We start from the raw sequence: 27,811 nt of genomic DNA on the forward strand, positions 1-27,811 counted from the left end.
TGGTGTGAGGTATGGGTCTTGTTTCAGTTTTTTGCAGATGGATATCCAGTTATGCCAGCACCATTTGTTAAAGAGACTGTCTTTTCCCCAGTTCATGGACTTTGGGCCTTTGTCAAATAACAGCTGCTCATAGGTGGATGAATTTATGTCTGGATTCTCAATTCTGTTCCATTGGTCAATGTATCTGTTGTTGTACCAGTGAATTGAAGTATGTTTTGCTGTGTATATTCTCAACATCAACAAAATAAACAAAATTTGGGGGGGTGGGGAGAAGACTTCAGGGGATATTTTCGGTTTAAAGTTTAAATATTATCTCAGGGCAATACTTTCAGGGATTCATCCAGCCTCCATGGCTCCAAAAAGTCTGGATTCCATGAGAATTTGAAATTCTGTTGTGCATTTTTTCCCTTTTGATCAAAGATTCTTCTATAGAATCTTTGATCAAAATGTTCAGTAATAGTAGTTGGGCACCATCTAGTTCTTCAGGTCTCATGGCAAAGGAGGCAATTGTTCATGGAGGCAATTAGCCTCACATTCCATCTCCTCCTCCTATTCCTGACTCCCTTCTTCCTCTATTGCTCCAGGTGAATAGAGACCAAAACCAGAATTTCTTGAGGCTTCCTAGAGGATAGATTTTGGAGATACAGATATTAATCCACGTGACAAATGCTTACTGTGTGCTAGACACTGTATATTAATCACTGGGGACATAGCATTGATGAACAGAGCAAGGGATGGGGAGAGGGAGCTGAGGGTTGCAATTTAAAATAGGATGGTCAAGAGACCCCTTACTAAGAAGGGGACACTTAAATGAAGACCTCAAGGAGGTGAGGGAGAAAGCCATGCAAATATCTGGTTGAAGAATGGTCCAGGCAGAGGGAACAGCATGTGCAAAGGCCCTGAAGTGGAAGTGTGCCCAGCTAAGCCCAGAAACAGCTATGGAGTCAGTGGGGCTGGAGTGGAGTGGTTGATGGAGAAAATGGGAGGAGGTGAGATCTGTGGTCCATTGTAAAGACTTTGGCTTTTACTCTGAGATGGGAAGCCTGGAAAGAATCCATGGAGCATTCCAGGCATAGGGAACAGCAGCTACCCCGTTACTGCTCTCCCTTGAGATGGCCAAAAATAAGCATGTCAAACAGCATTACAAACACAGTTGCAGCCCTTAGGTGCTGTAGAATAAAGGTGGAAGTAAGAATTGGTGCACTCACTTAGGAGAGCAATTTGACAATGTCTTGGGAGATACAGAAGCCCTGGTGGCATAGTGATTAAGAGCTCGGCTGCTAATCAAAAGATTGGCAGTTCGAATCCACCAGCCATTCCTTGGAAACCCTATGGGGCAGTTCTACTCTGTCCTATAGGGTCGCTGTGAGTCGGAATCCACTTGAAGGCAACATGTTTAGGGAGATACACATGCCATCCACAAAGCAATTGTACAATAAAAGGCAAAAAACAACCAAACCGGTTGCCTTGGAGTTGATTCCAACTCATAATGACCCTATAGGACAGAGTAGAACTGATCATAGGGTTTCCAAGGCTGTAACCTTTACAGAAGCAGACTGCCACATCTTTCTCCTATGGAGCGCCTAGTTAGTTCGAACCTAGCAGCTGAACACTTAACCACTGTGCCACCAGGACTCCTTCCACAATTAGATGTCAAGAAATCGTCACTTGTGAGCCCAAGGGCACAGGTTCAAGTTCACCGCAGCGGTATTTGTAACAGCAAAATATCAAAAGCAATCTAAATGTCCATCAACAGAGCATAGACAAATCAATGGCTCTATATTCACACAATGGAATTTTAGACAGGGGTTAAAAGGAAGGAACAACAGTTGTACGTATTCATTCAATAATAGTTTATCACATGCCAAGCCCTGCAACCCCATGAAGTGGTTGACATAATGATACCCATTTTACAGATGAGCAAACTGAGTCATGGAGAAATTAAGTTACTTGGTCACCGAGCTAGGAAGGAGCAGAAGTCAGGCAGGCATACAGGCCCAGAAACATAAGGTTGGATGAAAAACAGAAAGCTGCAGAAAGATATGTACATACAATATATATGATATATACAGAGTATTAAACTAATTATAGAGAACAAAAGCGTGTTAAAACAATATGATGTATGAAGACATGGTTGACTCTGAACAAGGCAAGGGATGTGGTTAGAGCACCCAAGAGCCATAACTGTGTTTGGAATGCTTCCTTTTTTTAAAAAAAAAAAACTATATTTTAATGAAAAAAAAAAATCTGATCATCAAACACTAATTACACCAAAAACAAGTGGCAATATCTTAGCACACATACTGACTTCACACAGACTAAAAGGAGTATGCCAACAACTGGTGGGCTGACAATTTATCACAGGAAAACAGTTTCCGTTTGTGTTCTTGATGGCGTCCTCCTAAAACACAGCATTTTGGAAAGAAATCTTCAGTGATTCACCAATAATGGTTTTTAAGATTCCTAATGAGAATGACCATCAGGTAGGATTTAATTGTTATCCTATTAATATTACCATATATAATATTTTTGTTGTTGTTGTTAGTTGCTGTCAAGTTGGCTCCAACTCCTGGCAATCTTATATATAAGAGAATGTTGTCTGGCCCTGCACCATATTCATGATAGTTGGCATACTCAAGTCCATTGTTGCGGTCAGTATATATTTTGAGTGCCTTCCAACCTAGGGGTCTCATCTTCCAGCGCTATATCAGACAATATTCTGTTGTGATCCAGGGCTAATTTTTGGAAGTAGATCACCAGGCCTTTCTTCCTAGTTTGTCTTAGCTGGAAGCCCCATATAAAGTGATGTATTATATATATATATTTTATATAAAATTATATATAGTAAACATTTTATATAAAATGGTTGTCACTGAAGTTTATCCAAGAGTATTCAGCCAAGAAAAGTAAAAAAACAAAACAATTATTACTCTATAATATTATAGAAGTTTTTCAAGCAGTTAATTCATAAACATATTATGAAGGAGACTTGGTGGCGCAACAGTTAAATGCTTGGCTGCTAACGATAAAGATTAGAGCCTAGAACACCCTATGGGGAAGTTCTACTCTGTCACATGGGGTCGCCATAAGTTGAAATCGACAACAGCCACGACCTTCTCTATGTATCTCACAGTCTTGCTTCTAGCATCATAGTCTTAACTGTCATATCAGCATATCACCTTAAGATATTACGTTGCTTTTTTCTGGGAAAAAAAAAATGAGCAAAGACAGGTGCCTCAGGGAACTGAAATAATAGATGTCCTTATTTTTAAGCTAGTTTTGTCACAGTTTCTGTTATTGATAGCGACGAGCATCTCAACTGGATCTCCAAGGTAGTGAGAGGTCAGGGAGGAGGCTGGGATGAGGCGCCGGTAAGAGAGGAAAAAACCTGAGCTGGGGCTGGGGCCCAATGGGAGTAAAAGAAGGGTCAAACTCAAGGGGAAGTTGAAGACTTAGCCCTCATCCCCATCTCTCCCAAGGTGACAAGAACGATTATGGACTTTCTTGGACGTGGGACACACCTTCTAGAGGGGACCTGGCCAAGGGCACCCCCACTGCACGCATACCTGGACTCACTCTCACCACTGGCACCACCAGGAGCCCAGGCCACCCCTTTCCAACACCAAGGGTCCATGGGGACACAGGTGAGGGGTGTGGCTGGGTCGAGGGGACAAGGCTGCATGTGCTGAGGGTAGAGAGATGGGCTCCACATTCCTCAATGCTGACCCAACTCTTGACGCCAGAAGGACCCAATGGAAATGTACCCTAAAACCCCCACATCCCCCCACGCACTCACCACTGCACTCCACGCCTACTTGTAGCGAAGGACGCCAGGTGGCGCCTGGGGACACCCGAGGAGGCGGGGAGGTGGGAGCTTTAGGGGCGCGTGAAGTCGGCCGGTGACTCATGACGTCAAAAGGCCCTGCGCCTTCCCATTGGTCGGTCCGTCCCTGTGTTTCGGCTTCTTTCCAGCGTGGGTGGGCGGGGCGGGACGGGACGCAGGTGGGCGGGGCGGGCTGACCTCAGACCGTCCGTCCGTCTTTTACTCCTTTTCCAGGTTCCGCTACGAAGCCGTGGTCCGAGCGCCGACTGCGACCCACTGCAGCGAGGACAGCGCTCCCCACCCCTTCCCCAGCTCCCCCCGCCTCACCGGGGCTTCCTGGCCCACCGCTGACCTCTGATTCTGCCCCCCAGGTGACCTCTGAGCCATCAGCTTCAAGGCAGGAGGTCACCTCCTACCCTCCTGACACTTCGCCACCGACCATTAACCCTGCCTCCTGGATGAACCCTGACCTCGCTTCGGCAACTCCTGACCTTGCTTTGTCCACTCATGATTCCACTGTGGTTTCAGACCTGACTCCGGAGCTCTCATCCACCCCACCACCCACCTTGCCCAAAGAGCTGACCTCTGACCCGTCTGCACCTGCCAAGCTGACCACTCTTCCCCCTACCTCAGAGCTGACCCCAGAATCTCACACAACCCCAGACTTGGACACAACTTCATACCCCGACACAATCCCAGAATCTTCCAGATCCCCAGACCCCTCCACAAGCCCTCACCCCACCACAAGCCCTCACCCTACCACCACCACCACTCGCCCCACCACAAGCCCTCACCCCACCACAAGCCTTCACCCCACCATCACCACCACTCACCCCACCACAAGCCCTCACCCCACCACCACCACCACAAGCCCTCACCCCACCATCACCACCACTCACCCCACCACAGGCCCTCACCGCACCACCACCACTCACCCCACCACAAGCCCTCACCCTACCACCACCACCACTGACTCCATCACAAGCCCTCACCCCACCACCACCACTCACCCCACCACAAGCCGTCACCCCACCACCACAACTCACCCCACCACAAGCCCTCACCCCACCAGCACCACTCACCCCATCACCACAAGCCCTCACCCTACCACCACCACTCACCCTACCACAACCTCTCACTTCACTGTGACCCCTCACCCCAACACCACCACTGCTGGCCCCACCACAATCCCTCTGCCCACCACAACTTCTGACCCCACCACAACACCTATGAGCACTACTAAGTCCCTTCCAACCTCCTTACAGACAGAGCTTCCCTCTCCCACTCTAGCACTGGTGGTGAAGCCCAGCCTGTTCCCCCAGTTGACCTCTATGGGGGCCCCTCACCCCTCCACATCCCAGATGCAGAGCCTAGGTCCTTCTCCAGCCTCGGAGTCCAGCCCCTCCAGGCCTTCTCCAGCCCCAAGCATGGACCCACTGTCCACTGAGGACTTCAAACCACCCAGAAACCAGAGCTCCAAACTAACCTCTCCACCTACGCAGAACCCACTCTCAGCCTCTGATTCCACCATGAGTCCTGACCTCCACCTCTTCCCCACGGCCCACCCCTTGGATCAACCTCCCCGTGATCACGTCTCTCTAGGACATACCCCTGGTCAAAGCCCAGGCCCCTTTGGCCCATGCATGGCCCCAACACCACCTGTAAGGGTCATGGCTTGTGAGCCACCTGCCCTGGTGGAGCTGGTGGCCGCTGTGAGGGATGTGGGTGCCCAGCTGCAGAGGCTGACTCAGGCCCTGGAGCAGGACCAGCAAGAGCGCCAGGCCTTGGGGCTGGGGCTGAGCCAGCTGGTGGAGGCCACCCAGGGTCTGCGGCAGTTGGGTGAGGTGGTGAGGAGACTGGCAGAGGTAGCCTGGCCCCTCAGCACATCCTTGCCAACCACCACCTCCCCGGAGGAGGAGGAGGAGAGGCCTCTGAGGGGGGATGTGTGACTCTCTGGGGTATAGAGGGCTTGATACCAACAGGCCATTCTTGCCACTTACAACCCCCCTGCCCCCCCAAAAAAATCTAAATAAAAGGATGTGAATGACAGTTTCCAGGGGACTAGAGGAACCCTGGAGAGATAGAATCACAAGATTGATCGTGATTTAGGAATACCACAGGTGCCACGACAGGTGATGATGATGATGATGATGATGATGGTCATGGTGATTATGATGGTGAAGATGGTGATGATGATGGTAATTATGATGAGGATGATAGTGATGATGGTGATGATTTTGATGGTAAGGATGATGATGGTGAGGATGATTATGATGGTGAGGACAGTGATGATGGTGATGATAATGGTGATGATGGTGATGATGATGATAAGAATTGTGGTGACAGTGATAATCATGATGATGATTATAGTGTGGAGGAGGAGGATGGTGAGGAGGGTGATGATGATGGTGAAGGTAATGATGACAGTGATGATGATGATGGTGATGAAGATGACCACTATAGTAGTGATGACAGCAATGATGAAGTCCCACAAGGGCAGAAACCTTTGTCTTGTTCACTGCTGTATACCCTGCTTTTAGAACAGAACCTGACACAGAGGTTGCACTCAATAAATACCTTTTGAATGTATGAGTGCATAATAATAATTATGACTAATATTTGTCAGGCGCTTTCTATGCGTCAGGCTCTGTTTTAAGGTCTTTGCACACATTATGTTGTTTCATCTTCACGACGGCCCGCTGAAGGGAGCGCTGTTAGCTCAGCAGATAAGGGGGTTAAGCTTTGGATCCCCAATGCCTGCGTTGGAGACCTTGCTGAGTGCGAACCTGAGAAGTTACTTAACCTCTCGGTGTGAGTTTCTCCAGCTATAAATGTTGTTGGGTGCTGTCTAGTCGATTCGACTCGTAGCAACCCCATGTGACAGAGTAGAACTGCCCCGTAGCGTTTCCTAGGCTGTAATCTTTAAGGGAGCAGATCACCAGGTCTTTTTCCTATGGAGCCACTGGTGGGTTTGAAGCACCAACCTCTCAGCAGCTGAGCACTTGACCATTGTGCCACTGGGCTCCTTATGTACAGTTCGGTGACCTTAAATATGTTCATCATGTTGTTTAACCCTCACCATTCCCAAATTTTTCCATTACCCTTCACAGAAGCTCAGCATCCGCTAAGCATTGTGCATCAGTGCTCTTAACTGCTGCTGCTTCTCTGTGCCTGCCCCTGTGTAGACTCTTAATACGCTATATGCAGTCCTCACCAGGAGTTCCTGGGTGGCACAAGTGGTTAAGGGCCCGACTACTAGCCAAAAGGTTGGTGGTTCAAGTCCACCCAGAGGCGCCTTGGAAAACAGGCCTGGTGATCTGTTTCTGAAAAGTCACAGTCTTGATAACCCTATGGAGCAGTTCTATTCTGCACACATGGGGTCGCCATGAGTTGGAATTGACTTGACGGCAGCTAACAACATCAGCGGTCCTTACCACAGCCCTTATAGGGAGGAACATGTCTCAATTTCAAAAAGGACACCTTTCCCAGAGCCACACAGCAGAGCCAGGATTCAAACCCAGAACAATGTTATGTGAACTCCCCAGCTTTTGCCACAGCCTGGGGTCCTTCTCACACTCCCACTGTGTGACCTTGGGCAGGTGCCTTACCCTCTCTGTGCCTCCTCTGTGCTTTGGCTTGCTGGTCTGTCAATTGGGGGCCAGCTTGGAAAACTCAAACTCCTAACCTGGCCCCTGCAGCCTCAGGTAAGAAACCCTCCCCACCTCCTCCTCTCCCCAGACTGAAGCCTGGCTTGGAGGTCATGGAAAGTCACAGAGGCTGGTGCCCCACAGTCTGCAAAGGCCAGCGGGGTCCAGTTACTCACCAGGGGGTGGGGAGGGTGGTGATGTGTGGGGGTCCTGATGGATGGACTCTCTGCCCCTGGCCAGTGGCAAAGGAGCACGAGAATTCTCCCTTCCCCAGATCTCATTAAGCCCCGAGACTTAAATAACTGCTGACTCTCACCCTGGGGAGGGCTGAGGAAGGGCTTCTGCCTGCCTTCCCATCCCGGGGGCCAGAAGGTGGCACCCCAATTCGGAAGAAAAGATCGTCTTTTCCATTTCCAGGTGGGAGCCAGTGACTCCTGGCTTTTGGCTACCTTAAAAAGGGACCAGAGGGTTCAGTTTACGGTTCAGGCTCCTGGTCCCTCTCTGCAAGCCAGAGCTTGCAGGGGCTGTCCGGCACTCCGGCCCAAGGTTCCTCCACCCCCTGCTGCCCTCTGCCAGCCCCAAAGAAGTGGGTGCTTAATTACTGGGTCACTCTATCCCTGCTTGGCTAGGCAGCTAAGCCCAAACATCTGGCCCCAGGGCCCAAGACCAGGCTGGGTGGCCAACCCCACCCACTGCTGGCCCTGACCCTGGATGCCTCCCATGGGACAGCTGAGACTGATCCTGTGTCCACCAGCTTGCAACAGGCCCAGAACAGTAGCTACCAAGGCCTAACAAGCTCAGATGCTGAAAAATCATCCAACAAAACTCAACACGTATTCACAGGTTACAAACACCAAAAACTCTTAGCCAAGTAGAGCAGAGGGAACTTCCTAAGCCAGAAAAAGAGTGGGAAGAAAGACACTATGTGACATTTTCCATGTACAACAGGATTGTTTACATGAAAAATCCAGAATAATTGAGTGGACAAATTGTTAGCCGGATTAATATTCTATTGTATGCATATACCACATTTTGTTTATGCGTTCATCTGTTGATGGGCATTTGTATTGTTTCCACTTTTTTGGCTGCCATTAATAGTGTAACTATGAACAGTTGTGTACAAGATTTTGTGTGGACATGTTTTTATTTCTCTTGGGTAAATAATTAGGAGTGGAATTGCGGAGTCATATAGTAATTCTGTGTTTAACTTTTTGAGGAACTGCCAAATTGTTTTCCATAGTCACTGCACCATCTTACACTCCCACTGACAATGCCCGACGGGTTCCAGTTTCTCCACATCCTCATCAACACTTGTTAATGTTGTTTGATTACAGTCATTCTGTTGGGTGTGAAGTGGTCCTGAAGGCTTTTGCAATCTTACTTCTCTGTCTTTGCCATTCAGGTGCCCCCATTCCAGTATCCTCTGAGGGAGGGATGAGTGCCTCACCAATGCACCAGCACACACTCACACTTTCACACACTCATTCTTACACATACACAGTCACACACACTCACACCCTTACACCCACACATTTTCACATATACTCACACATTCTAACACACACTGTCATATACTCTCACACATTCACTCACTCACACACTCAATGTTCTCACATACTTGCGCAGACTCATATCCACACTCTCACACATACTAACACACAGACTCACACACATATACTCTCATACATGTACACATTGACTCACACACACACACTCACATATAACCCACTCCCTCCCTCACACACTCACATAGACTCACACACACTCACAAGATTGTCACACTCACACTCTCACACGCACTTGCATCTATGCTTACACACACTCACTGTCTCACACACACAGACTCACACTCCTACACATTCACCCTCACACACACACTCACATATACACTTATACACACTCACATACTCACTGTCCCACATACTCACACAGACGCTCATACTCACATAATTCACTCTCACACACTCACAGATTCTCACACTCACGCACATTCACATATACACTTACACACACTCCCATACACTCACACTCTCACACACTCACAGACTCTCATATTCCTGTATACACCCACACACACACTCATAGACCCTCACATACACAGTCACTTTCACACAAACTCTCACACTCACACACCCTTTTACACTAACACAGCCACACTTACCCACACATTCTCACACACACTCACACATCCCCAGTCCCCCTCACAGGGTCCTCCCCCTACCCCCTTCACCTGCTGATGATGGCTGCAGTGTAAGATCAGGGACCCTGGCCTCAAGCAGATCGGGGTTCAAATTCCAGCTCCACTACTGGCCTGCTGTGTGAGCTCCGGCAAGTACCTTGGCTGCTCTGAGTAGCTGGCACCCCATTTGTGAAAAGGGCAGAATTCAAGGGACCGCCTTTAGGAAAGGAGGAGTCAATGCCTTCAGCCTGGAGGGGAGCTACTTTATGAACAAACTGCAGAATTAGCACTGCCGCCACCTCAACTGCCAGCACAAGTTAACACCCCTGGTAGCTTCCCCCTTCACCCCCTGTCCCGTCTCCTCGCCCATCTCACCCTGCTCCACCCTCATCCCAGACACCTCCAGCTTTTTTTGGGGACACATTCTTGGCCTCATTGCTTGGGCTATTTCAGATTCACGGGTAAGGTGGTGGCAGAAGGTCCTGATACATGTCCCCCTCCCCCATCACCTTGTACTCGGAGGAACTTCTACTCCAGGAAGCCCATCTGGATTGCCCAGAAAGGACAGGGGCTCACGTTCCTTCTCTGGTGTGAACCTTGATTCAAAGGGTCCTGGGGGAGGGTCACTCCATACATGCAACCCCCCCTAGACAACACCTTGGCAGCCACAGCAGGGTATAGGGGTTGTAAGGGCCAGGGAGAGGGCGACACACGATCCAGCCCTGAGTTGTAGCCTAGTTCTGGGCTGGCAGCCAAGGAGAGCACGGGAGAGGAAGAGAGAGTGTTTGCAAACAGGGCAGCTGCCAGGAAGGGGCCCAGGCAAGGGGGGGGCAGGTGTGAAGGAGAGAGGGGCCCAGGTGGTGACTGGCAGCGGTGCCTGCGTGACCTTTCTTCTTCTCCACACACACACACACACACACACACACACACACAAACACAGGTCCAAGGTGTCATAGATATGCAAACACAGGATCCAATTCCCACATACGGAGACACATGCAAACCCTCATCCTCTTTCTCTCTCTCTAATACACACACACACACGCACAATTACTTATACACACACAAACACACACAGGCTCAAACACACAAAATCATATTATCATCCACCCACAGAGACACAAATTCTCATTCTCTCTCATAAATACACAAAATGCACAAAATCATATTATCATCTACCTACAGAGAGACACAAACTCTCTATCTCTCCTCTCTCACACACACCATTATGTATACACACACACAAGCTCAAACTCACATGTTGTTAGTTGCCAAAATGCACAAAATCTTATTACCATCTACCTACAGAGACACAACTCCTATTTTATCTCTCTCTCTGTCTCACATAATTACTTATACACATATATACACATAGGCTCAAACTCTCATAGAAACACAAAATACATAAATCACATTATCGTCCACCTATGGCGAGACACATTCAAATCTTCATTCTCTTTCTCTCTCACACACACACAAACACAGACATATACACAATAACTTATGCACACACGCAGGCTCAAACTCTCCTGTTGTTGTTGTTAGTTGCCATCGAGTCGATTCAGACTCATGGCGACCCCATGTGTGCAGAGTAGAACTGTTCCATAGGGTTTTCAAGGCTGTGACCTTTCAGAAGCAGATCAACAGACCTGTCTTCCAAGGCGCCTCTGAGTAGTTTTGAACTGCCAACCTTTTGGCTAGTAGTTGAGCACTTAACCATTTGCACCACCCAGGGACCCCCAAACTCTCCTAGACACACAAATACACAGAAATACACACTGCAACACACACAGGGGTCAGAGATCATTTGAGGAACCATCTACAAGACAAGGAATGCCAAGAAACGTCCGGGGCTACTGACAAGGAAGTGCCCTCCCCTAGAGCTGATGCCCTGATTTGGACTTCTAGCCTCAGAAATTGTGAAGCTATAAATTTCTGGTCTTTAAAGCCACCCACTTTGTGGTATTTTTGCTACAGCAGCACTAGGTAACTAAGATGAGGCACATCATAAAAAGGGTGGCAACCCAACATATGGGTTGAAGAAAATCGTGGAGGGAGTTAAGTGGGAGAGAAACTCAGTAAGACAGAAAAAAAGAAAAATGAAGGCAGGAGCCAAGGATGAAGAGCTAACGAGGACACTGAGATGAGACCTGAAGAAACAGGTGGGTTCATTTATTTGACAAATATCTACTGACCATCTACAGTGGGCCAGAGATCGCTCCAGATACGTGGGATACATCAGTGAACAGGACAGGCAAAGATCCCTGTTCTCCAGGAGTTTACATTCCTGCAGGACAATACAAAATAACCACAATAAATGTTATTCAGTTAGAAGGAGTGAGTGCCATGGGACAAAGGGAAACAGAGTAGAGCGGGGGAGTCCATACTGAAGTTGTCAAGGATTTCGTTTTACTTGGATACACAATCAATGCCCGTGGAAGCAGCAGACAAGAAATCAAACCATGTATTGCATTGGGCAAACTGCTGCAAAAGACCTCTCTAAAGTGTTAAAAAGCAAAGATGTCACTTTGAGGACTAAGGTGCACCTGACCCAAGCCATGGTATTTTCAATCTCCTCATATGCATGCGAAAAGCTGGACAACGAATAAGGAAGACCAAAGAAGAATTGACACCTTTGAATTATGGTTGGTGAAGAATATTGAATATACCATGGACTGCCAGAAGAATGAACGAATCTGTCACGGAAGAAGTACAGCCAGAATTCTTAGAAGCAAGGATGGTGAGACTTCGTCTCATGTATTTTGGACATGTTATCAGAAGGGACCAGTCCTTGGAGAAGGGCATCATGCTTGGTAAAAAGAGGGTCAGTGAAAAACAAGAAGACCCTTGATGAGATGTATTGACACAGTGGCTGCAGCAATAGGCTCAAACATAGCAACTATTGTGAGAATGGTGCAGGAATGGGAAGTGTTTCGTTCTGTTGTACATAAGGTCACTATGAGTCTGAACCGATTCAAGGCATCTAACGACAACAACAAGGAGAGTTAGAAATGCAAAGTTAGAGGCAGGTTGCAGTACTACATTGGGTGGTCACAGCAGGCTTCACTGAAAAGGTGGGATTTAAGCAAAGATTTGCAGGAGGTAAGGGAATGAACCAAGAGCATTGCAGGCAACAGGAACAGCAAGTGCAAAAAGCCTGGGGTGGGTGGAAACAGATATGAATAGAGACTCTCAGACCAAGAGAGGGAGATACAGGTGGTCTCCAACTTACAACATATTGGAGTTAGGATGACGAACCACACTTACGATGTCTTTTTTTTCTTTTTTACATCTTATTTTTAGTAATATGTACTACGTATAATGTTGCAGCGTGTAATTTGCTGGTGTTATCATTCTCAGATGTTCACTCGCAGAGGTTCAATGTTAAGATTTACTGTTCAAAACACTGCCATATAGCAGGCTATGAAAACTAAAAAAAAAGAAAAAAAGGTATTCTACTTAAGTCAGAACCAAGTTACAACGGAGTTGTCCGAACAGAGCCCGTCGTAAGTCGAGGACTACCTATAGCGTGCAGACACAAGAGATAAGAATGGCAGGGAGGGGAAAATACTAAGAGACAGCGATGAAAACAGACAGAAGAGAAACCAAAGGCCACCAAATGAACACTGAGAAGACCTCAGAATGTGGGACCAATTTCCCTTTCTGAGTCTCCCCAGGTCAGGGTGGTATGCCACTCATTTCTACCTGTCTTCCCTCCCCAGCTCTTCTCACTATCTGTCTTCCTCTTTCCCCTTTCCCACATCTTCACCTTCCCCCTCCCGCTGCCTCCAGGGCTGGCCCAGGTAGCCTCTGACGGAGCTCACGGGACACCTCTTTCGGGGGTGAGGGTCCAGTAGCCCCCACAGCAGAGCATCTGCCACAGGCGTCAGGCCGAACCAGGGCTTCGGGCGGTCCTGGGGCTGGCCCGAGGCCTGCCAGATGAGGAAGTCCTCATAGAAAGGGTCAGCCTCCGCCAGGGGCTGGTCCCAGGGGAAGTAGCCAGTGAGGAGGCAGAAGAGCAGAACCCCCAGAGCCCAGGCGTCCAGGGCGGGTTGGATGGGCAGGCCCTCGGGAAGAGGCGGTGGGCCACAGAGCTCAGGGGCCGTGTAGGGAATGGGCGGCCCGGCAAGGCGGAGCAGGGTCCCACGAGGCCGCGTGTGGCCGAAGTCGGTCAGCTTGACGCCCTGGCAGGCCGGGTCACACACCAGTACGTTCTCTGGCTTGAGGTCTCGGTACACCAGGCCATGAGAGTGGATGTGCTCCAGGGCCGAGGCCAGCTGGGCTGCACAGCGCTGGGCTGCCGGCTGTGGGAGGCCCACCTGTGGGGAAGAGGCTGTCAGGGTCCCCTCCACCTGCGCTGAAGGCTAGAGCGGGGCTGAGAAAAGATAGCTTCTCCTCAGCCCCAGGAAGCAGGTCCAGGGAGACTTAGGGAGAATTAAGGAGGTCAGGAAGAATCAAGGAACTCAAAAAGACTGGGCCAAATGAGACGCAATGTGACTCTGTGAGGCCCAGTCCCCCAGTGCGGCCTAGTGGGAGCCCATGAGGCCCAGTGCCTCCCAGCGTGGCCTAATGGGAACCTGTGAGGCCTGGTGTGCCCCAATGAAGTCCAATGTTACTAGGTGAAGCCTAGTCAATCTCAATTGGGTGTAGTGTCGATTCTGGGATGTCAGTGAATTCCAAAGAGACCCGACTTTTCAGTGAGAGCTGTGAGGCCCAATGAGACACCTCCAGGGTCTAAGTGAGGCCCAAACCAAAAAAAAAAAAACCAGTTGCCATCGAGTCAACTCTGACTCATAGCGACCCCTTATGGGAGCAGAACTTCCCTATAGGGTTTCTTAGGCTGTAATCTTTACAGAATCAGATTGCAAGGCTTTTTTCTGTGGCACTGCCAAGTGGGTTTGAACACTAACCTTTAGGTTAGCAGTCAAGCGTGAACTGTTTCCACCATCCAATAGTGAGGCGCAGGTGGTTCGGGTGCATTTCTGTGAGGCCCTGCAAAGCTCTCTGAGGCAGGGTCAGACTCACCTACCCACCTTGGGCTGAATGAAGGCGATGAGGTCCCCATGCAGAATGGGCTCCGTCAGGAAGCTGTAGGAGTCAGCTGACTCAATGCCAATGCCATAGACAGCCACGATGGCGGAATGGGTGCCCAGTGACAGGCCAACACAGAACTCATACAGGAAGCCACGGAGGGAGGTGGAGGCCTTCGGGAGTTGCTTCAATGCCATAGATGTGCCTGAAGGGAGGAGGGAGCAGGTGAGGGGAGTGGGAGAACAAAGGGGTCACACGGGCCAGTTTTATGGATTGAATTGTGTCCCCTAAACAGGTAGACTGAAGTCCTAACCCCTTGCTATGGATTGAATTGTGTTTCCCAAAACTATATGTTGGAATCCTAACCCCTGTACCTGTGGATAGGAGTGCCTGGATGGCGCAAACAGTTAAGCACTTGACTACTAGCTGAAAGTCTGGTGATTCCAATGCACCGAGAGGTGCACTGGAAGACAGGCCTGGTGATCTGCTTCTGAAAGGTCACAGCCTTGAAAACCCTGTGGAGCACAGTTCTACTCTGCAACACATAGGGTTGCCATGAGTCGGAATGGACTTGGAGGCAACTAACAACAACAACATACCTATGGATGTGATTCTGTTTGGGAATAGGTTTTCCTTTGTTATGTTCATAAGGCCATATCAGTGTAGGGTGTGCCCTAAACCTAATTCTAAGTTTCATACATATTGTTATGGATTGAATTATGTCCCCCACAAAGATATGTTGGAGTCCTAACCCCGTACCTGTGAATGTGGCTGTACTCATTTCCTAGGGCTGCTGTAGCAAAATACCACAAATTGGTGGCTTATAGGAATAGAAATTTATTCTCTCACAGTTCTGTTACTAGAAGTCCTAATCAAGGTGTCAGCCAGGCCATACTCCATTAGAAGGCTCTAGGGGAAGATCCTTTCTTGTTTCTCTCAGCTTCTGGTAAACTTGGCTTGTCATAACAATGACCTTGTTTGGAAACAAGGTCTTTGAAGCTGTTACCAGTTAACATGAGGACATACTGGAATAGGGTGGGTCCTAGTCCAATACGAGTGGTGACCTTATAAAAGAGGGAAAGAGACACAGAGATAGACAGAGAGGGACGACAATCATGTGATGGCAGAGGCAGAGATTGGAATAATGTTGTAGCTTCAAACCAGGGCTTCAAACCAGTTCTAAATGGTTCAGTCACAGCCGATGGAAACAAGAGCAGTACTACATGTTGCATAGCAACCAAATCTCTTGCACATTGGCTTTTGACCTGAGTAGGAAACAGGCAGTGCTGCCTTGCTCAAAGACAGCAGCCAACTGTGCCTCTTTGAATGTGTGTCCCTCTCCACAGTCTTGCCAATGATCCAATCTCCTGCATCAGGAAACTTTTAGGAGCCAATAATCCACTTTCCAGCATCAGGAAACTTTCAGGGGCCTAATGGCAATGGGTTTTGGTTTTATTCCTGTTTTGTGGGAAGGATGGAGGATGACAGTATGCTTGGCATAAAGGTACCAGATGAGAGGGAGTGTTATGGGTTAAATTGGGTCCCCCCGAAATTTATGCTGAAGTTCTAACCCCTGGTATCTGTGAATGTGACCTTGTTTAGAAATAGGGTCTTTGAAGATAAAATTACTTAAAGTTAATATGCGGTCACACTGGAGTAGAAGGAGCCCTAGTGCTGCAACAACTAAGCACTCAGCTGCTTCCTGAAAGGTCAGTAATTTGAACCCACCCAGTGGCTCCACAACAGAAAGACCTGGCAATCTGCTGCCATAAAGATTACAGCTGAAAAACCCTATGATGCAGTTCTACTCTGCAATGTGGGGTCGCTATGAGTCAGAACAGCACCCAACAATAGGACTGGAATAGGGTGGGTCCTAATCCAATCTGAGTGATGTCCTTATAAAAGAGAAGAGACAGAGAAACAGGGAAAATGGCCATGTGACTACGGAGGCAGAGATGGAGTTAGGCTACAGCTGCAAACCAGAGAAGCTGAGAAAGAGACGGACTGATCTTCACCTATAGCCTCGGGAGAGCATGAACCTGCCGACATCCTGAGTTTGGACTTCTAGCCTCTAAATTTCTGTTTGTATAAGCCACCCAATTTGTGGTCTTTTGTAGGGCAGCCTAGAATACTACTACAAGGGTCACTAGTATGGCATACCCACTGTGTGCCAGCCTTACTTAGTGCTTGGTGGACACCATCACTCAGGATAATCCCCACGGTGACCACGAAATCGGCCAGATGTGAGAACTATGAAGGCAGGAACTCTGTTTAACTTCCTATTGTCCCCAGCAACTAGAACAATCAAGATACACTCAGAGAATCAACACTGTTTTCAGGGTAGGAATCATCATACATTTGCAAAGAAGAAAGACTCTCTAGAAAGGTCAAGGGAGTCCCCAAGATCACACAGCATGGAAGGGGCAATGGTAAGACACGACTCAGGTCGACCAGACAACCCAGACTTGCTAGCTTCCCCCTGAGCCCCCACCCCCCCACCATACCTCTGTCCCCAGGCCCTGGTACCTTTTTGGCGGTGGGTGACCAGCAGGACCCGGCCGAAGCGGCCCTGGCCCAGGGGACGCACTTCCTGGTACAGTTCGTCCACCTCAGCCCGGACAAGGGTCTGGGCACTTAACGCCATCATGTCCTCCAGTGCCAAGGCAGCCTCCTGGCCCTGCCGAAGCTCCTCTGCTGTAAGGCCCCCCAGGCCCTCCTGAGCCCCATCCTTGGCAGCCCCCACCTCCACCTGTTCCTCTTCTGACTGTTTGCCGGGCATTGCTGTAGGGGCAGACACAGATGGAGTGACTAGAGTGTGGTCTGCAAGACCTGGGGTCCAGGGAGGAAGGGCTGGGAGCTGGATTCCTGGGTCTGAGGGAGGACGGGGCTGGGGTCTGGATTCCAGGGATCTTTGGGGAGGAGAAGGCTGGGATTCAGAATCCTGAATCCCTTGGGGAGGAGGGAACTGTGAACTTGGATTCCTGGGTCTGAGGGATAAGAAGACTGGGAAGCCCAACACCAAGGACTTTTGAGGAAGAACGGGCTGGGAACCCATACTCCTGAATCTCTGGTGAGGAGTGGCTGGGTGCCTGGACTCCTGGGTCTAGGGAGGAGGAGCTGGGGCCGTGACAGGTAGACCTCAAGCCTCTCGAAGGCTTAGGAAAGATCCCAAGTCCTCACTCCCCTTCAGGACCCAGGCGTCCCCGGCTCTGGTGAGGGCAGCTCCGCCCTCTGCAGCCCCTGGGGGCAGAGAGCACCTGTTTGCTCTTAGGAGACAGAAGCTACTCCTCCACCCCAGTGGCCTAAGTCTGTTTGCTTTGGAAACAAGGTTGGGGGTGTCTCGAGTTATCTGGTTCATCTTTCACCCTCAGGCCATCAAGTGGCACAGGGATGTGGGGGCGGGGTCGAGGGACATTTTTGACCTCAGGCGTGACCTCACCTCGCACCAGGAACTGGCCTGCCTGCTCTTCAGACACCTGAAATGAAAAGGGAGACTGAGTCACAATAGGTCCCCAGGTCCCTCTACCCTTGAACCAGCAGTCAAGGTCCCTAATCCCCATGTTCCTCAGATTCACGAGTCCGGACCCCCAGCCCCTCCCTCCCTCCGACCCAGGAGTACCGGGAGACCCTCCTCCTTCAGACCCAGGAGTCCTAACCCCCAGCCCCATCTCCCTCAGACCCAGGAGTCCTGACCCCCAGCCTCTCCTCCCGTACACCTAGGAGTCTAGGCCCCCAGCCCTTCCTCCCTCAGATCCAGGAGTCCAGACCCTCAGCCTCCTCCTCCCTCAGACCAAGAGTCCTGACCTCCAGCCCCCTCCTCCCTCAGACCCAAGAGTCCAGGCCCCCAGCCCATCCTCCCTCTGACCTAGGAGTTTGGGCCCCCAGCCCCTCCTCCCTCAGACCCAGGGCCAAGACCCACCCCAGCATCACTCCGGAACCCAGAGTTGGTGCCCCCAGCCCGTCCCTTTCCTGGAACTTTATGCCACTCACACAAGTTAGGAACCCCAGAATCTCTTTCTCTAACACTAAACCGCTCCCCTGAGGGACACAGGACTCGACACCTGGATATTTCAACTCCCAGGTGCTGCCCTCCTCAGGCCCTTTCGTGCTTGCTGTCCTCCTGATCCAGGTCAGACCTCCGGGCCTCACCTTCTCCCAGGTTTCCTGACCCTTCGGCTGCCTGCTGTGGTCAGTGCCCGGCACTTAGGGGCCATGCCAGCAGAGGCTGCCCAGGAGCAAGACCCGCCCCCACCTAGGGGGTCGTAAGTCCCCGCCCCTGGCCAAGTCCCTCCCCCCTGCCCCCTCTGGGGACAGAGCGACATCGTGTGTTGACTCCCAGAACTGGCTGTGGACAGGCATATGGCCCAAGCCCAAGAGCAGCCTGTCTTCTCTCAGACCCAGGAGTGGAGGCCCTCAACCCCCTCCTCCCTCAGACCTAGGAGTCCAGGCCCCCACCCCCTCCTCCCTCAGACCTGGGAGTCCAGGCCCCCAGCCCTCTTCTCCCTCAGACCCAGGAGTCCAGGCCCCTGTGGAGTATGAACTCATTTCTCTAAGCTGCCACTCCCTTGACCGCATCCCAGCTGCCCTCCATCAACGCCCCCACTGACAGGTCCGACACAAGTGTTTGAAGAGAGGTGTCCAGGGGACTAGACACTGGGGTTCAGTTTGGGGAAAGGATGAGACAACGAGATTCCAGAACGATGCAGTGAGAGATGACCTCAGATGTCCATCTGGAAGGGCAGGGCAGGAGAGGGTGGGAGCAGGTGGTGGAGCAACTGGGAAAGAGGGACCCTGAAGAGTGAGGGAGAAGGAAGGGGATGACTGTGTTCTGTGCCTGCCAAGTTTAAAGTGGATCGGGTGAAGCTAAGACCTGGACTCCTGGGTCTGAGGGAGGAGGGACTGGGGTCTAGAGTCCTGGGTCTGAGGAAGAAATAACAATAACAATAAAATATCAGGAATAACAACCACTATGGTCAGCACAAGACCCCGGGTGGCACAAATGCGCTGTACTACTAACTTCAAGTTTGGCAGTTCAAACCCATGCAGTGGCACCTAGGAAGAAAGGCCTGACTATCTGCTTCTGTAAAGATTATAGCCCTGCACTCCCTTTTAACTCAGTACTGAAGTCGCTCCTGAGGTTCACCCTTCAGCCAAAGATTAGACAGGCCCATAAAACAAAATGAGACTCAATGGGCACACTAGCCCTGGGGCAAGGACGAGGAGGCAGGAAGGGATAGGAAAGCTGGTAATGGGGAACCCAAAGTTGAGAAGGGGAGAGTGTTGACATGTTGTAGAGGTGGCAACCAACGTCACAAAACAATATGTATATGAATTGTTTAATGAGAAATTAATTTGCTCTGTAAACCTTCATCTAAAATACAATTAAAAATAATAATAAAGAGCATTTACTATGTGTTAGGCAAAAAAGAAAAAATAAAAGATTACAGCCATGAAAATCCTACCCACAGTTCTACTCTGTAACATGAGGTTGCCATGAGTTGGTATCAACAGCAAAGAGTTTTGTTTTGTTTCGTTTTTTTGGTGCTCATCACAGGGAGACTAAGCCAAGATCAGCCAGCCACTGACTCACGGTGGGACTTTGGACAAACTTGCTCCTTCCTCTGGGATGCACACACCCACCTCTCAGCTGCATAGTGAGAACACACTATGTTTTTATTGTGGTGACAATATATATAACAAGACATATGCCATCTCAACAATTTCTACATGTACAATTCAGTGACTTTGGTTACATTCTTCAAGTTGTGCAACCATTCTTGCTATCCTTTTTCAAATCACTCCACCACCATTAACATAAATTCAATGGCCCCTAACCAAAAGCATCCTCACTTAATTTTTTAAATAAACTTTTTATTTTGGGATAATTTTAGATTTACAAAAAAATTGCAAAGATAGTGCAGAGAGTTCCCACAGTATACCCTTTACCCAACTCCCCCTAATGTTAGCATCTTAGAAATTGACATTGGCAAGTTATTGTTAATTAGAGGCCAGGCTATTTGTATTTCACCCATTTTTCCACTAACATATATTTTTGATTCTAGGATCTAATCCAAGGTATCCACGGGATTTAGTGACCTGACTTTTTTTGTTTGCTTTTTATTGAGGTAAAATTCAGTAACATAAAATTAACCATTTTAAGGTGAGCAATTCAGTGGCATTTAGTACCTTTATAACGTTGTGCAACCACCACCTCTATGCAGTTTCAGAACATTTTCATCACCCCAAACGGAAACTGTGTCCCCATTAAGCAAGTTCACTTTTTTCCTTTTTTTAAAATAATTTATTTTATTTTGGTGGTTGTTGTTGAGAATATATACAGCAATACATACACCAATTCAACAGTTTCTACATGTACAATTCAGTGACATTGATTATATTCTTGGAGTTGTGCAACCCTTCTTACTTACCCTCGCTTTCTGAGTTGTTCCTCTATTGACATAAACTCACTGTCCCTTAAGGTTCCTATCTAATCTTTTGAGTTGCTGTTGTCAGTTTGATCCCATATAGACAGATCTTAAAAGAGAATAATGCTCAAAGCAGACAATTCTGTGCTAGTTAAGCTAAACTATTGTTTGGTTTTATGAAGACGTCAGGGGATATTTTTGGTTTAAGGTTTAAAGATTATCTCAGGGCAATAGTTTTGGGGGTGCAAACTCATTTTTGAATGTAGAAAGAATCTATAGTAAATTCCTGTGAAGACCCACACTTTCCCATCCACAGGTGTTTATTGAAGCTGTAACCTGTGCTTCACCCTGTGCTGGGTGCTGGGACACAATCTTATCCACTCAGCACTGCCCTTACGGACATAAACCACCACAAACCAGAAGCATATGTGCTTTCATGAAGGTTTGTTGTTGTTGTTAACTGCTGTCAAGTTGGCTCCAACTCATGGCAACCTTACATATAACAGAATGAAATATTGCCCAGTTCTGCACCATCTTCATGAACATTAGTATATTTAAGTTTATTGTTCCAGCTTTTGAGTCAGTCCATCTCATTGAGGGTTTCCCTAGTTTTCACTGGCCCTCTACTTTACCAGCCATGATGTCCTTTTTCTAGCAACTGGTCTTTCCTGATGATATGTCCAAGGTAAGCAAGCGCAGTCTCACCATTCTTGCTTCTGAGGAACATTATAGTTGTATTTCTTCTAAGACTGACTAGCTTGTTCTCCTGGCAGTCCATGGTATATTCAATATTCTTCACAAACGCCACAATTCGAATGCATCAATTCTTCTTCTATCTTCCTTTTTCATTGTCTGGCTTTCGCATACATACAAGCAGATTGAAAAGACCATGACTTGGGTCAAACACATCTTAGTCATCAAAGTGGCTTTCCCTTTTTAAACGTTAAAGAGTTCTTTTGCTGTAGATTGTCCCGATGCAATACGTCGTTTGATTTCTGGACTGTTATTTCCATGGGCGTTGACTGTCGATCCAAGTAGAACGAAATCCTTGACAACTTCAATTTCGTCTCCAATTATCATGATGTTGTTAATCAGTCCAGTTGTGTGGCTTTTTGTTTTCTTCACTTTCAGGTGTAACCCATAATTGGAAAGGATAAGGGAAGCACCCAGCAGAGAAGACACCAACTCAGCCTAGGTAAATAACAAGGTCCATCAGAACCTGTGCTGGCCCTTAGGAGCAAAGAGTCAGGAAGACAGACTGAGCTTAGATGATCACAAACCACAATGTTCTGTGCCCAAAAGGAGGTAGCACAGGGCGCTATGTGGAAGGTTCTAGAAATGAAGACCAAGTGCATCCTGGACAGTCTGAGATGGGAGGCAGACAAAAGATAGAGACATAGATCCCTGTGATACAAGCTTCCGAGAAGGACAGAGAGAACATGGTGGGGGCGCCATTTCCTGGACTCCTGGAGCTTGGAGAAAGGTCCTCTTAGTGAAGCGTTTATTGTTGTTGTTGTTAGGTGCCATTTAGTAGATTCTGACTCACAGCGACCACATGTGACAGAGTAGGACTGACCCATAGGATTTTCTTGGCTGTAATCTTTACAGAAGTAGATTGCCAGATCTTTCTCCCTCGGAGCTGCTGCGTGTGTTCAAACCACCAACCTTTTGGTTAGCAGCTGAGAGCTTAACCTTTGTGCCACCAAAGCTCCTGGCAGAGGGTATAGTATGTGCAAATTCTGTTGGCTGGAAAATGCGTGCGTATGTGTGTGTGTAGACTAAGGTCTAAAAAAGGTGAATGATTCTCCCAATGTCACCCAGAAAAGAAGACAGTGAGATTTACATAGTGTCGAATCCTGAAAGTTCAAAGTTTAGACCCTAGACAGTGGGGGCCACCCAGGGTGTTAGAGGAGAGGAGTGATCCCATCAGAACTCCATGATAAGCATTCCACATATCCCCACAGAACCGAAACTTATCTGTGGTGGGGGGGTGGGCAGAGTTTCCTTTCAAGAAGACACACTCAGAACAGAATGAAGAGGAAGAATCCTTGAGGGAGGATGAGCTTGAACTTCTGGGTCTGAGGGAGGAGGGAGCTGGGGGCCTGGACTCCTGGGTCTGAGGGAGGAGGGGCCTGGGGGCCTGGACTCCTGGGTCTGAGGCAGGAGGGGCTGAGGGCTCAGACTCCCAGGTACTCAGTTAGAAAGGGAATTGTACACTAGTGTCCAGCACTCAGTAGGGAGAGTCCAGTGTGTCCTCTCTGTCCTCCCTGAGTAGCTAGTTGTCTCTCTTATCCAAGTGGCTATTTGAGTGGGGGAGAGGCCTTTGGCCCCAGCTCCAGCTACCTGTCTCATTCACCTGGTTAGGGAGCTCCTTTATCTGTCCCCTTCCTCCCACCACTTTTGCTGTTCTCCTCATCTGTCCACTCCTCCAAACTTGATCCTCCCTCTTCTTCCTCCCCATCCTCATTGGATGGAATCCCCAAGCCCCCTGGCCACTCTCTATTCCCCTCCAGCCCCCAGTTATCCCCCAGGAAGTCCAGGACAGCTAGTGGGGGGCTCCTTGTCTCAGGGTCGAGGTCCAGGAGCCCCCGGAGCAACATCAGAGCCGGGGGCGCAAACTGGTCCCAGGGTGGTGGTGGCTGAGGTGGCAGGGGCCTGGTTGTCATCCAGCCAGCAAAGGCTTCAAACTCAGGATCGGGGGCCAGTGCCACGTCCCAAGGGAAACAGGCAGTGGCGGCACAGAAGAGAAGCACTCCCAGGCCCCAGGAGTCCAGGGATGGCCGCAGGGGCAGGGTGTCAGGTGGCAGGAGAAGGCAGAGCTCGGGAGGCGCAGAGGGCAGTGGAACCGGTGGGGCAGGGGTTGGGCTGCCCTCTGGCCGAGTCAGACCCAAGTCGCCCAGGGCTACACGGCTGCAGACAGGATCGAAGACCAAGACATTGTCTGGCTTGACGTCTGCATGGACCAGCCCCCGGCCATGGAGGAAGTCCAGGGCTTCAGCTACCTGGGCCACCACCCGTTTCACGAGCAGCTCTGGAAGGCCCTGGAGCCAAGGAGAGAAGATGAAGATCAAGGTGCTTTGGTCCCTTCTTTATTTTGCTTCTTAATCTCCCTCCAAAGAAGCTCTAGACTTCTAGGTCTCTAAGAGTTGTGGCTTCTGGGATTCAAGAATCCAGAACCCCAGATCAGTGGCTACCCTCACAACCCTCCAAGACTTGAAGATCATCCAAAACTACAACCTGCACCCATATTTGTACTCCTTTAGACCAACTCCCAGGTATTTTCCTAACTTGAACCCCATTTCTAACCAGAAGCCCCTTTTTGCTTCTTTCAAACATTTGCCTAACCCTAATACATACTCAAATCACTCCTAATATTTTTTATATGTCTCCTCTAAACTGACCAACCAGATCTTCTCCAATGGAAACCCAAATCCTATGCTTAACCTTCATTTTAGTCGCATACTTGTCTAGATCCCTTCTCTAGCTCAGACCCTGTTCTAAAGTCCCACAGCATAGGTCATCAACTGATTGATTAATCTCTCCATCCAGCTAGCCAGACAACGAGCAATCCATTCATCAAACCAGTCATCCATCCAACAAGATACTCACCAATGCATGCATTCAACACCCATTTGACCAGCTAGTCAGCAGTCCATTGATTTATCCAATTATTTAATATCTAACACCCACCCATCCTTCCTTCCATCCATCTACCCTTCTATCCATCCATCCTTGCTTCCACCCATCCACTCATCAATCCATCAATCTACTCATTCATCCACACTTTCTTACCTTCCTCCATCCATCCATCCTTCCTTTCTTCAGTTTATCCCCAACTCTATCTCAAATCCAAAGTCTGCCCCTAAAGATGGCCCACCTAATCTTCAAACTCAACTCCAACTAGAATCTCATCAATTCAGTCCTGACCTGGTCTCCAACTCAGTCATTACGTATCTCCAACTTACTCTATATACACATCCCCAACCATCTCTGCCTCCCTCTGCATTCTTATTCCAAGCTCTTCTCTTTACCCATTACCAATATATAATCAACCCCAAATGCAACCCACTCAACTCCATCAACACTCCACCCTCAATCCCAGTCCCAGCTCTGTCTCCATCCTCAACCCAATCTCATCCCCACCCCCATCATCAGACCTAATCCACCCTCAACGCCAATGACTCCCTACCCATCCAATTTCAATTGCATTTGTGTTTGGATGAGTAGATGGATTAGGGTTGGAGTCAGGCATGGAACTGCATTTAGAATTAGAACTAGGGAGGACATTTCGGGCTCAGGGTGGTCCTGGGATGGGTCAGAGTTGGAGATAGAAATGGAGCTTGGGACAGAGTTGGAACTGGGATTATCAGTCCCAACCTTTGTCCCCTGCCTGCCTCACCCTTTCCTGGAGCATCCCGCTGAGATCCCCGAAGGGTGCGTACTCCTGGGCAAAGGCGAAATATCGGGAGGTCTGCAGGGGGCCCGCCAGGGTCTGGAGCAGGCCTGGGTGTGAGGAGACGCAGCGGCCCACACAGAACTCTCTCAGGAAGGTGGTTCTCAAGACTGAGTCCCGACGCAAGAGCTTCAGAGCCACTGCAGGACCTGCCAGGGAGCCAGGGTCAGAGGGGCCCTCAGAGCACTCCGATTGCTATGGAACTTAGACAAGCCACTCAACCTCTCTGAGCCTCAGATTTCTCATGTATGAAATAAGAGGACAGGGCATAGGGTCAGGAAGAAGTCACTGGGTTGAGGTCCCAGTGATGTGACCTGGAGCTCCTTGACCTCCCTGTGGTTCCAATTTCTCCATCTGTGAAATAGGGATTGGAAGAGACTTTTCCTGCGGTGTGGCTTTGCACAATAGACTTACCCTCTCTGAGCCTCTGTTTCCTCTTGCATGAAGTAAGGGACATGGTGACTTGAGTTCAAATCCAAGTTCTGCTCCTGCCTTGTTGTGTGACCTTAGGCAAGTCTCTTACCCTCTCTGGGTGAGCTCCGTTTCTCGGAAGATCACTAAGCTCTTAACTTTCTGAGGGTCTCCATTGAAAAGGATTCCTGGGAGTGCCCCCCATCTTGGTGGCTTCCAGGAACTGATATTATGTGGACATTTGGGAGTCCACCTTTTGGTGTCCCAACTCACCCCCTCGGCGAGGCCGGGCAAGGAGCACGCGGCCATAGGAGCCGGAGCCGAGCTTGCGTATGAGGCGGTACTGGACATGAAGACTCCGCACCGAGGTCACCCTGGCGGCTGTCAGCTCCACGAGGCGCTGGAGGGTCGTGGCTGTGTCCTCCTGTGGGACAGGGACAGAGGCAGGGAGGGATGAGTCTAGGGCTTGCTGAGAGCAGAGGGAGAGGGGAACAGTGGGAGGAGCCAGAGGTCCAGCTCCGGGATGAGATAGGGGGCAGGGGAAGAGGGGTCACTGTCTCAAGAGAGGCCAATGAGTCACAATGACTCACCCAGCCTCGGGGACACCTGTTCTTGTGTCCTGGCGAGGCTAAGGGTGATTGTCTCAGAGACCCCGCCTTCCCCTATCTTTGGGACCCAGCCAGAGCCCCCAACACCAACTGGGGCTATGCCCTCAGCCCACACAGCCCCCAATCCATCCCGTCTCTCCCTGTGAGTCCCCCTGTGCTTCTCGTTCCCTGTTTCTGAGTCTATTTCTCTGGGAAGTTGCCTCTTCCTCTCTTCTAGGGTCTGCAGTAGGCTGTCTCTTTGTCTGGGTCTCTGAGATCTTTCTTTCTCTATCTTTCTTTTTGTTTTCCTCCGTCTCTCCATCTCTTTGATGCCATCACACTCTGCCCGTCTGTCTGCCTCTCTCTTCTTCTCTTGTCTTCCGTCTCTCACCTCTGCATCCCCATCCTCGGGGGTCTCAGGGTCCCTGAGCTCCATCTCAAGGTCACCTGGACAAGCACTATTTGTCTGGGTGCCCCAAAAAACAACCAGGCTGACTGATCCCAACCGTGCCTTGCCTCCGCAGCGGAACCGAGGCCTGGGAGTCCCTTGGGAAGGTCTGCCTCAGTCTCCCTCCAGATTGTCTGAATCTGCCCTGCTAGAACCCTCTCTCCAGACTCCTCTCTCTCTACTCAATTCTTCTCCTTTTAGGTCACCCTCTGTATCTCTGTGTGTTGTTCTGTTTATTTCTTTCGCTCCCTCTCACCTTCTCTTCCCCTGTCTTTAACCTCTCTCTGTCTCTCTTTCCTTCTACGTGAGTCTCTCGCTCTCTCTCTCTCCGTCTCACTCTGGGTTTCTTTCTCACTCTCTATGGGTCTCTGTCCCCCTCTCTGTCTGGGTCTCTGTCCCCCTCTCTTTCTGGGTCTCTGTCCCCCTCGCTTTCTGGGTCTCTGTCCCTCTCTCTTTCTGAGTCTGTCCCCCTCTCTCTGGGTCTCTGTCCCCCTCTCTTTCTGGGTCTCTGTCCCCCTCGCTTTCTGGGTCTCTGTCCCTCTCTCTTTCTGAGTCTGTCCCCCTCTCTCTGGGTCTCTGTCCCCCTCTCTTTCTGGGTCTCTGTCCCCCTTGCTTTCTGGGTCTCTGTCCCCCTCTCTCTCTGGGTCTCTGTCCCCCTCTCTTTCTGGGTCTCTGTCCCCCTCTCTTTCTAGGTCTCTGTCCCCCTCTCTCTGGGTCTCTGTCCCCCTCGCTTTCTGGGTCTCTGTCCCTCTCTCTTTCTGAGTCTGTCCCCCTCTCTCTGGGTCTCTGTCCCCGTCTGTCTCTCTT

General features: G+C 49.6%; 3 protein-coding genes across 3 annotated transcripts in view; 1 reads left to right on the forward strand and 2 right to left on the reverse strand.

Annotated features, from left to right (window-relative positions):
* SSC5D (scavenger receptor cysteine rich family member with 5 domains) overlaps window positions 1-5,772 on the forward strand; it is a 30,000-nt gene extending 24,228 nt beyond the window's left edge. The window contains exons 13-14 of the mRNA XM_004381769.1: window positions 3,480-3,644; window positions 4,058-5,772. Of these exons, the coding sequence (XP_004381826.1) occupies window positions 3,480-3,644; window positions 4,058-5,772 (1,880 nt within the window). The remainder of the gene's footprint in view (window positions 1-3,479; window positions 3,645-4,057) is intronic.
* A 7,608-nt stretch (window positions 5,773-13,380) lies between these two features.
* On the reverse strand, window positions 13,381-17,459 carry SBK2 (SH3 domain binding kinase family member 2). The gene is made up of 3 exons (XM_004381906.1): window positions 17,207-17,459; window positions 14,683-14,885; window positions 13,381-13,968 (listed from the first exon to the last, which is right to left on the reverse strand). The coding sequence occupies exons 1-3, from the start codon at window positions 17,457-17,459 to the stop codon at window positions 13,381-13,383; spliced, it is 1,044 nt and encodes a 347-aa protein (XP_004381963.1).
* A 6,006-nt stretch (window positions 17,460-23,465) lies between these two features.
* SBK3 (SH3 domain binding kinase family member 3) lies at window positions 23,466-26,992 on the reverse strand. The gene is made up of 4 exons (XM_004381770.1): window positions 26,948-26,992; window positions 26,243-26,393; window positions 25,505-25,707; window positions 23,466-24,146 (listed from the first exon to the last, which is right to left on the reverse strand). Exons 1-4 carry the CDS (start codon window positions 26,990-26,992, stop codon window positions 23,466-23,468), a joined length of 1,080 nt encoding a protein of 359 aa, XP_004381827.1.
* Window positions 26,993-27,811: the final 819 nt, after the last annotated feature.

This window comes from Trichechus manatus, unplaced genomic scaffold (assembly GCF_000243295.1).
Source record: "Trichechus manatus latirostris isolate Lorelei unplaced genomic scaffold, TriManLat1.0 scaffold00087, whole genome shotgun sequence".
Classification (NCBI taxonomy): Eukaryota; Metazoa; Chordata; class Mammalia; order Sirenia; family Trichechidae; genus Trichechus; species Trichechus manatus.

Excerpts from the sequence above, each read along its gene's own strand:
- SBK2 (XM_004381906.1), bottom strand. The coding sequence starts at position 17,459 with ATGCCCGGCAAACAGTCAGAAGAGGAACAGGTGGAGGTGGGGGCTGCC. Across the intron at positions 14,886-17,206 it reads GGTCACCCACCGCCAAAAAG|GCACATCTATGGCATTGAAG; the intron begins GTACCAGGGCCT and ends TCCTCCCTTCAG. Across the intron at positions 13,969-14,682 it reads TCGCCTTCATTCAGCCCAAG|GTGGGCCTCCCACAGCCGGC; the intron begins GTGGGTAGGTGA and ends TCTTCCCCACAG.
- SBK3 (XM_004381770.1), bottom strand. The coding sequence starts at position 26,992 with ATGGAGCTCAGGGACCCTGAGACCCCCGAGGATGGGGATGCAGAG. Across the intron at positions 26,394-26,947 it reads CCGAGGATGGGGATGCAGAG|GAGGACACAGCCACGACCCT; the intron begins GTGAGAGACGGA and ends CCTGTCCCACAG. Across the intron at positions 24,147-25,504 it reads GCGGGATGCTCCAGGAAAGG|GGCCTTCCAGAGCTGCTCGT; the intron begins GTGAGGCAGGCA and ends CCTTGGCTCCAG.